The 10,885-nt window shown below is 42.9% G+C and overlaps 1 protein-coding gene across 1 annotated transcript in view; it reads left to right on the forward strand.

The window, feature by feature from the left end:
- The window catches only part of LOC118394798 (gamma-1-syntrophin), a 67,199-nt gene extending 56,811 nt beyond the window's left edge, over positions 1-10,388 (forward strand). The window contains exons 15-19 of the mRNA XM_035788353.2: positions 2,626-2,697; positions 6,521-6,673; positions 7,040-7,132; positions 8,129-8,239; positions 8,441-10,388. Coding sequence (XP_035644246.1) covers positions 2,626-2,697; positions 6,521-6,673; positions 7,040-7,132; positions 8,129-8,239; positions 8,441-8,632 — 621 coding nt within the window. The 3' untranslated portion in view covers positions 8,633-10,388. The remainder of the gene's footprint in view (positions 1-2,625; positions 2,698-6,520; positions 6,674-7,039; positions 7,133-8,128; positions 8,240-8,440) is intronic.
- The last annotated feature ends 497 nt before the right edge of the window (positions 10,389-10,885 follow it).

Raw genomic sequence — 10,885 nt, forward strand, 5'->3', positions numbered from 1 at the left:
CTCTTCAGAGTGGCGTTGATGCTAAGCAGCCGGTGAAAATACTGCGAGACACTGGGGCAGCCCAATCCTTCAGTTTGGAGGGTGTTTTGCCTTTGTCTGTGTTCCCAGTTCCCAGTTTTTACTGTTACACGTGCTATGTTTAAGAAGATTGCAGAGAGCAAGTCTAGTGTTCGGGAATGTCAGCGATTCCACCATGTTTAATCTGTCCGAGACCTTTGTGTGGTCCTGATTTCAGTAAACCTCCTGAGTTGACCTCTCCTTTGAAAACCCCAAAGGTGAGCGAGTTAGTAGGACCCCTGAAAGAAGATAGGTTCCCTACAGTTGAATTAGGAAGCAGCTAATTGCTGAACAGAGAAAATATGCTTCCGTCTCCCGTCTTTTTGTTGAGATACATCCAGAGGAGGAGTTTGATGAAGTTCTCATGGGTCACTTTGACAGAGATGGTGTTCTGATGAGGAAATGGCATTCTCAAGCCACTTCTGGTCCAAACGATAGTCCCAGTGTATCTCAAATTGTCGTTCCAGTTACACTCTGACAAGAGACACAGAGGTTGGCTCACGATGGAAGTATGGTAGACCATGTTGGGGTGAACAAGATGTGTGATTGTATCCTGCGTAACTTCTTCTGGCCTGGTCTGAAACATAATGTAGCATTTGCCAGCTGACTGTTAAACCGAACCAAACTCTGCCCGTGACACCTTTGTAGCCTATACCTGCTTTTGACAAACCTTTTAGCAGGGTTCTGGTGGACTGTGTTGGTCCTTTGCCCAAAGCAACGAGTAGTAACCATTTTCTCTTCACCATCGTGTGGGCTGCCATTCGTTTCCCCAAGGCCATTCCACTGAGAAACATCATGGCTCCCAGTATTGTTAAGGGCCTTGTGAAACTTTTTCAATGTTTATATCCTCAGATAGTGCAGTCTGAATAAGGTTCAAATGTAATGTCAAAGATCTTCCAGCAAGTGCTACAGAAGTTGGGTGTTACCCATTGCCCCTCCGGTGCATATCATTCAGTCACAAGGCGCTCTTGAGAGATTTCATCGGACTTTGCAGTCAATGTTGAGAGCTTACTACTTTGAGTTCGAGAAAGACTGGGATGAAGGGATGCCTCTAGTGCTATTTTCAGCACAGGAGGTTGTTCAGGAGTCTCTCGGGTTTCAGTCCGAACAAGCTAGTGTTTGGACATTATGCAGTGAGGCTCCTCAGAGTAGGAAGGGGAGGACCATCCTCCTCACTAAATTTCATAAAAATAAAAATGCATTTTAGATAAAACTATACTTAATATAATCACGTCACCAAATAATTGATGAAAACACAGGATTTTGCAATGATGGTCTACAGTAGCCTCAACAGTACTCTGTAGGGTAGTACCATGGTGTAGCCGGGAGACAGCAAGCTTCCGTCCTCCTCCGTGTACATCGACTTCAATACAAAACCTAGGAGGCTCGTGGTTCTCACCCCCTTCCATAGACTTACACAGTAATTATGACAACTTCCGGAGGACGTCCTCCAACCAACCAGAGCTGTTTTATGTGATGCATAAAATATAGTGAGTAGTTGAGATTTTTTTTCTGTTTTATTACAGCTTATTTCCTGCAATTCTATGCATTCTTCCATGTCTTGTGTACGTTTATATGATACCAGGGGTCGATGCCCGAACCAGTTTTTTGGGGGGACCCGCTGTCCGTATTGACCCCGTTCTGCGTCTGGATCTGGTCTGAGGTCCACCAGATAAGTATGGGGGACTAGGTTGTAGCAACCTCATGATGGGTGTAGGGGAAATTAGAGTATAATGTAGTAGCCTAAACCTATCGCTGTTACATTTAACTGGGTGAATGGAATATGAATGACAGTCATCCAATGTTGTAATAGAAATAAGGCCAAGAAAAATAAATAATAATCGTCCTCCCTCATCTTAAACGGCACTGACCGCCACTGGTCAGAGGTCCATTGATCTTGCTGAGAGAGAGGTTGTTGGAGGACAACACCTCAAACATGAAAACAAATCTGTTGGAGCACGTACGCACTTTTCAATACAGATTGCAGCTACACCGCACCTGTGAGTTTGCCAGTGAGAATATGGAGAATATGGGTCACTGTTGCAAGCTCACTATTCAGGCCCTTACACATGGAGAAAAACATTTATAAAATGGGTGACCTCATCACCACACCAGAGCACAGAAAGAAAAACCCACACCAACTTAGGATAGGGAGTAAAGAGAATATAGAGCAAAACAAACAGGGGAAACATCAAAAGGCTTCTTTCTTAACTAAAGTGGTTGAGCTGAAAATCTTACCTCGGGTTTAGCTCTCCCAACATCTCCTTTCCCCTGATGCACTGGGTCAGCAGCTCTTAAAAAACAGCTGGTCCAGCACAGGTGGCTAACGAGGTGACTCCTATCAGTGCGCACCTCAGCTATCGTGCTAACATGCTAACCAACATCGAAGTGGAGAGAAAAAACAAACCCGTAACAAGTGTGAAAATGGGAACACAGAGTGTGCAAGTAGGACATAAAAGATTAAAGTGTAGGAAACTGAAACAGACCAATGTAATTACACTTCAAAAAGATTTCAAAGGGACCCATCTGAATAGGTGACTAAAGGGTATTTAATGTGTAATGTTGCAGGTGACTACATGGGACTGGACGAGGGCAGAGAAAAGCTACACTGTGTATGAGATCATGTGTAAAGTTTTAAAGGTATGTCAACAACTTTTACGCCTGAGGTACTGTATTTAGAAAGTGCTGAGTAGCAAATGTCAGGGTCTGTGTTTGAAAGATGACACGAAAAAGAGAAGAGATCTGTGCTATGTGTCCTTTGTCATTTTAATGGAAAGAGTTGTGACGTAGAATGTGTGGATATTGCACAATTTCTACGCACATTGCGTCTTTGCAAGGCTAGAGTTTATCAATTTCTTGACCGCTGGTTTCGCTTTCATATGACAGTGCAAAACAGTAAAACTCAAAGTGCTGCTATTGGAAGCAGTTATACTTTCTGAAACTCTGGCTGGTATCATTGAAATTTTCTGCAATGCTCTTTCACGAGTGCATTTGGTATGCACAGCAGCATGTCTCGGCTGGGACGAGGGAGTTGACACTTGATTTTGAAATCCTCACAGCAGCAACAGCAGCTCCGCTTATTCATTTCTCACTCAGCCAGGTTCGTGGTCACATACTGAGTGAGCTGGTCATTTGCATCGTGCACATAACTGGTTATTTCTATATGTATTATCAGCTTTGTCCCTCCGCCGATAACACATTGAATTACAAATGTGAAACAGATTTTCTGAAATCTTAAAATGCATGTTGATTGAATTCCAGCCAATGTCTGTCACGTCCCCTTAGTGTATCACTGGATTTCTTATCTGCATACAGTACAGTATACAGTGCCTTTCAAAAGTATTCATCCCCCTTGATATTGTTCCTATTTTGTTGCATTACAACCTGTAATTTAAATAGCTTTTTCATTTGGATGGCATTTAATTGGTGAAGAAGTGAAATTAAAAAATAACTTGTTTAAAAAAATATATAAAAATTAAAAACGGAAAAGTGGTGCGTGCATGTGTATTCACCCCCTTTGCTATGAAGCCCCTAAATAAGCCCCTTCAGAAGTCACATAATTAGTTAAATAAAGTCCACCTGTATGCAATCTAAGTGTCACATGATCTCAGGATATATACACCTGTTCTGAAAGGCCCCAGAGTCTGCAACACCACCAAGCAAGCGGCACCATGAAGACCAAATGAGCTCTCCAAACAGGTCAGGGACAAAGTTGTGGAGAAGTACAGATCAGGGTTGGGTTATAAAAAAAATATCAGAAACTTTGAACATCCCACGGAGCACCATTAAATCCATTATTTAAAAATGGAAAGAATATGGCACCCCAACAAACCTGCCAAGAGAGGGCTGCCTACCAAAACTCACAGACCAGGCAAGGAGTGAATTAATCAGAGAGGCAACAAAGAGACCAAAGATAACTCTAAATGAGCTGCAAAGCTCCACAGCGTAGATTGGAGTATCTGTCCATAGGACCCCTTTAAGCTGTGCACTCCACAGAGCTGGGCTTTACAGAAGAGTGGCCGGAAAAAAGCATTGCTTAAAGAAAGAAATAAGCAAAAACATTTAGTGTTCACCGAAGGGCATGTGGGAGACATTTAACATTACATTTAAGTCATTTAGCAGACGCTCTTATCCAGAGCGACTTACAAATTGGTGCATTCACCTTATGACATCCAGTAGAACAGTCACTTTACAATAGTGCATCTAAATCTTAAAGGGGGGTGAGAAGGATTACTTATCCTATCCTAGGTATTCCTTAAAGAGGTGGGGTTTCAGGTGTCTCCGGAAGGTGGTGATTGACTCCGCTGTCCTGGCGTCGTGAGGGAGTTTGTTCCACCATTGGGGGGCCAGAGCAGCGAACAGTTTTGACTGGGCTGAGCGGGAACTGTACTTCCTCAGTGGTAGGGAGGCGAGCAGGCCAGAGGTGGATGAACGCAGTGCCCTTGTTTGGGTGTAGGGCCTGATCAGAGCCTGGAGGTACTGAGGTGCCGTTCCCCTCACAGCTCCGTAGGCAAGCACCATGGTCTTGTAGCGGATGCGAGCTTCAACTGGAAGCCAGTGGAGAGAGCGGAGGAGCGGGGTGACGTGAGAGAACTTGGGAAGGTTGAACACCAGACGGGCTGCGGCGTTCTGGATGAGTTGTAGGGGTTTAATGGCACAGGCAGGGAGCCCAGCCAACAGCGAGTTGCAGTAATCCAGACGGGAGATGACAAGTGCCTGGATTAGGACCTGCGCCGCTTCCTGTGTGAGGCAGGGTCGTACTCTGCGGATGTTGTAGAGCATGAACCTACAGGAACGGGCCACCGCCTTGATGTTAGTTGAGAACGACAGGGTGTTGTCCAGGATCACGCCAAGGTTCTTAGCGCTCTGGGAGCAGGACACAATGGAGTTGTCAACCGTGATGGCGAGATCATGGAACGGGCAGTCCTTCCCGGGAGGAAGAGCAGCTCCGTCTTGCCGAGGTTCAGCTTGAGGTGGTGATCCGTCATCCACACTGATATGTCTGCCAGACATGCAGAGATGCGATTCGCCACCTGGTCATCAGAAGGGGGAAAGGAGAAGATTAATTGTGTGTCGTCTGCATAGCAATGATAGGAGAGACCATGTGAGGTTATGACAGAGCCAAGTGACTTGGTGTATAGCGAGAATAGGAGAGGGCCTAGAACAGAGCCCTGGGGGACACCAGTGGTGAGAGCGCGTGGTGAGGAGACAGATTCTCGCCACACCACCTGGTAGGAGCGACCTGTCAGGTAGGACGCAATCCAAGCGTGGGCCGCGCCGGAGATGCCCAACTCGGAGAGGGTGGAGAGGAGGATCTGATGGTTCACAGTATCGAAGGCAGCCGATAGGTCTAGAAGGATGAGAGCAGAGGAGAGAGAGTTAGCTTTAGCGGTGCGGAGCGCCTCCGTGATACAGAGAAGAGCAGTCTCAGTTGAATGACTAGTCTTGAAACCTGACTGATTTGGATCAAGAAGGTCATTCAGAGAGAGATAGCGGGAGAGCTGGCCAAGGACGGCACGTTCAAGAGTTTTGGAGAGAAAAGAAAGAAGGGATACTGGTCTGTAGTTGTTGACATCGGAAACATATGGAAGAAGGTACTCTGGTCAGACGAGACTAAAATTGAGCTTTTTGGCCATCAAGGAAAATGCTATGTCTGGCGCAAATTCAACACCTCCCATCACCCCGAGAACATCATCCCCCCCAGTGAAGCATTGTGGTGGCCGCATCATGCTGTGGGGATGTTTTACATCGGCAGGGACTGGGTGGGAAACTGGTCAGAATTGAAGTAATGATGGATGGTGCTAAATACAGGGAAATTCTTGAGGGTAACCTGTTTCAGTCTTCCAGAGATTTGAGACTGGGATAGAAGTTCACCTTCCAGCAGGACAATGACCCTAAGCATACTGCTAAAGCAACACTTGAGTGGTTTAAGGGGAAACATTTAAATGTCTTGGAATGGCCTAATCAAAGCCCAGACCTCAATCCAATTGAGAATCTGTGGTATGACTTAAAGATTTCTGTACACCAGCGGAACCCATCCAACAACCCAAAAATATTTTGGATCTTCAAAAGTGGTAGGCATGTACTGTAAATCAAATGGTACACCCCCCAAAACATTTTTACATTTTAATTCCAGGTTGTAAGGCAACAAAATAGGAAAGATGCCAAGGGGGTGAATACTTTCGCAAGCCAATGTATGAGTGGCTTGTGCATATTATCAGCATGATTTCAAGACATGGGTTCAAATAATAATTGAAACATTTAAAATACTGTACTTGATTATGATTGAGTTTGTCAGGAGCAACGGAACCAATAGAATTGTCCCAAATGCACAAACCCCGCCCATCTGGCATTCCAGGCAGGCTCAATGAAACCACTCAAAGCATTTAAAAGAAAACAAATACCAATTGAACCCATGTGTGACTGGCATTGAACGCAGGCATGAATAACATGGTTCTCTCAGGACAGTGACCTCTTGGACAAGCGGAAGCACTGCTTCAGTGTCCAAACAGAGTGTGGGGAGGACATGTTCTACAGCGTAGAGCTGGAGTGTGAGCTGCTCATCTGGGAGAAGGCCTTTCAGATGGCTACCTTCCTGGAGGTGGAGAGAATACAGGTACACAATAGATGAGAGGCAGAACTTTTTCATAAATCAATTTCCAGGCAGGTTTCAACGCTCCACAAAGCAACATCCAAGCTCTCTGTCATCAAAATTGTCACTTGAAACCAATCAAAACCAAACTCTTTTAGGTAGGGGTGGGGAGTGAGGCAAGAGCTATGTGGGAGGGCTGATCCTGCTTAAACAATGGTAGGAGATAAACCGATAAGTGATAAAGAGAACCAGTGGCATACTCTACTATACAGGCCAAGCTTGCTCATCCTCTCACAACAACTGATTTATGTGCGTTTAGCTGTGGAAGATCATGCTGTCTATTATATATGCCTCTAGTGACTTGCGTCTTCCACTGTTTCCCCTCCACAGTGTAAAACATACGCTTGCATCATGGAGAGCCACCTGATGGGACTGACCGTAGACTTCAGTATGGGCTTTGTCTGCTTCGATGCTGCTTCAAAGGTAAGTTACATTACTGGTACATCAACTTTGGACATTTACCAAGTCTGAGAGCCACCAGAACTACTCCACTAGAATACATAATGTGGACAAACAGGACACATCGACAGCTATATTGTTCTCTGTGTTTCTTGGCCTAATTCCTACACAGCGAGGCATATTATTTTTCTCTCCCCAGAGAGTCTTGCAGTAGCCTAGGCTACTGCTGATAGGCAGGGTATTGTTTATCAAAACAAGCATGAAATGACAATTCATATTTAAACGGCAATTGTAAAACTATACACATGGTGGGGAATGTTTAATAATTTAATCAGATAGGAGACCGGCCTTGTTCTGCACTCACAGGATTCAGATCTGTGTGGAGCCCCTAGGGGGAAGAGTGTTGCTTCCTATTGTGTTTTGTACATGTATATCTTGTTTTGTATGGAATGTGAATAAATTAATTAGCATATTTTACTTGTGTAAATTCCTTACCACGGGCAAATAAACGTACATTCTATTCAAAAGACAGACAGTGATATAGAGGGAGAGCTCGATCTCTATTGACACAAATTAAGACCGACCTAACCAATGTTGAAAAGTCAGGCTACTGGTTTAGAACAAGGTGATGTGGACGCTTTCACGTTCTCTAGACAGGCCAAACAAAATGATTGATTGAATTAGGAGGAAGTTTATCATCACTCTGTAGGAGAGTCCCATCGTCATTCACAACAGGATGTCATCTTCCAGGTGTCTCTACAATCCACACTGTGTTTCCTGCCGAGGTTATGACTTATTATTATAAGTGCACTGTCTGGTACATTTTCAGATGTTAGGTGGAAAAACATTATGGGAATCATTTAGCTTTGCAATTCAGTTATATGATAATTATAGGTAGCTAATTTAAGAGGACTAATCAGGATCAAATAGATAGTTGAACAGTTAGTTTACCGTAAAGCTTGACTCCATCTTAGTTGGAGAAGATAAGTCCAACCACATTTACTTCCTTCCCCTATATAGGCAGTGCTATGGAGATACAAGTTTTCCCAACTGAAAGGGTCCTCTGATGATGGGAAGAGCAAGATCAAATTTCTGTTCCAAAATCAGGACAATAAAGCTATTGAAGCCAAGGTAACAAACCTCCCTGACTCTGTAAAATCCTCTCTGTGAAATCAGCCGATACAGATATCATATTTGTATCATGTTTTCTTAGCCATTATCACCTGATACCAATGTGAACAACGATGTACTGTATTGTGCATTCATACCATTTCTGTTTGTATTATTATACCAAAACAATGAAATACTTCATGTCTATCTTTTGTTTCCCAGGAGCTGGAATTTTCAAACCTCTTTGCCGTGCTTCACTGTATCCATGCGTTCTTCGCTGCCAAAGTTGCTTGCCTGGATCCAATGTTTCTGGAGAGCCAAGGTGCTGCGATGACCACGGGGGGGTTGGGGGTTCCCACTCTCACCAGTGTCTCCTGTAACGCACAGACATCCCAAATCAAATACTCTACCTGACAGAGCCTGTACACCCCCTCTCCTTCCCTTCCCCTAAGTACTCCCTCTCGACACTGCACTTTCACTACATCGTGGACCAGAGAGAAGGAGGAGACGAAACAAACGAGTATGTTCTACTGTCATCCACTGAACAAAGACATGTGAATCCAACATGTAAATGGAACTATTATTGGCAGACCTCTTTTTTTTTCTTCCAAGAAAGACACATTTTATATTTTATCAGAGAAAGGGATGATAACTATGTGCACTTTAGGACCTGTACATTGCACTGTACTTGAAATGACTTTCTAATATGGAGGAGTGAACGCAGAACCAATGAATGGAGAATGGATGACAAAACAATTCTCAATTGAGTTTTTTTGTCTTTGGGTAGGACCTCGGACATAATTCACAATGATTCACACGTGTTGTTCACACTGCTGATAACACAATCTTATTTCCACAATCTTATTTCCAACTGTTTTCTACAATATTGTATCATTTTCTTGAAGGTTCGAGTGTATTTTCTTTGAACAGGTACATACACTGAGGACTATGAACAAATTGCTATCTTCTTCCTGACAAAAGAAGATTTCAAGACAATTTGAATTCTGATGATTATAGCAATTTTAAGGACGGTCACTAAGTTAATATTGCCAACATTTATCACGGGAAGTGTTAATTAGTCATACAGAAATGTTAGTAATTTTTTTCACCACTTAAACCGATTGATTTCCTAATAATCATGAATAATTATTAGATTCATGATTATTGAAAAGATGGGAATGTAAAACTACAGTGTTACATAACTTAATATTTTTTATTGTGCGGTTGTATAATGAAGTTGAAAGCACTTAGTTTTCTCCAATCTATGTTATTTGATTTATCTGAAAACATCCTTTTAATTCAACAAATAAACGGTGAAATGTGTGCGCATTATGGATTATACACTAATCAACCCTATGGCACCTTTTAATTCTGTGTTCTTGTCATATAGATTGTTGTTGCCCCTGAGGTAGTTCCGATTTGCTATAAATATAAATCACATCATGTCAAATTATATATAAATTATAAGTTCCCTTTCAACAGAACAGAAATGAATGGAGAATTTCAGAGAAGAAATGGCTCAGGTTTTGGATGTAAGCACAGCTTTTTTTAATGATGTGGAGGAGAGGAAAGGGATGAGCGCTGCTATGGTGAGTCTGTCAGGAAGAGGGGCAGCCGAGAGGTGTTTTTTAATCAAGGCATTCAGCGAAGAGTAATCTCTAACACACCCAACCTGGTCAGGACTCGTTTTAAGGGCGGATTCACAATCATTAAGTCAATTGAATCATTGAATCATTGATTCAGACTAAGTGCTAGCTACAGCCAACACAGTCAGCCAGATTCAGAACATGTGGTTGTGTGAAAATGTCTTTACCTATACTCACTGGATGATATTACTCTTAATACAACCTGCAAAAACTGAATAAACCCTTTCTGTAATGTTGTTTTTCTTTCTTTATCTTTCTTTAAGATGTAAATAAAGGTTGACGTCCAAATGAATAAAAGGAAAGTAAGGACTATGTATAATATTACTTGAGGATTACTTGAAAGGATTAAGACATTTATTAATTGGATGTCTTCAACAGAGACTAAATAGTTGGCACCTTTATGCTCTCTTTACCAAGTTCAATGATGATGACCCATGGTGAATTTTGAATATATATTTTCTATAATATACTGAACATGTAGTGTTGGTAACATGTTTCATGAGCTGAAATAAAAGATCCCAGTAATGTTCCATATGCGCAAAAAGTGTATTTCTTTCAAATTTTGTGCACACATTTTTTACATCCCTGTTAGTGAACATTTCTCCTTTGACAAAGATAATCCATCCACCTGACAGCTGTGGCATATCAAGAAGCTGATTAAACAGCATGATCATTACACAGGTGCACCTTGTGCTGGGGACAATAAAAGGCCACTCTAAAATGTGAAGTTTTGTCACTCAACACAATGCCACAGATGTCTCAAGTTTTGAGGGAGCGTGCAATTGGCATGCTGACTGCAGGAATGTCCACCAGAGATGTTGCAAGAAAATCTAATGTTAATTTCTCTACCATAAGTTGCCTCCAACGTTGTTTTAGAGAATTTGGCAGTACGTCCAACCGGTCTCACAACCGCAGACCACGTGTAACCACGCGTAACCACACCAGCCCAGGACCTCCACATCTAGCTTCTTCACCTGCGGGATCGTCTGAGACCAGCCACCCGGATAGCTGATGAAACTGT

This window comes from Oncorhynchus keta, chromosome 15 (assembly GCF_023373465.1).
Source record: "Oncorhynchus keta strain PuntledgeMale-10-30-2019 chromosome 15, Oket_V2, whole genome shotgun sequence".
NCBI lineage: Eukaryota > Metazoa > Chordata > Actinopteri > Salmoniformes > Salmonidae > Oncorhynchus > Oncorhynchus keta.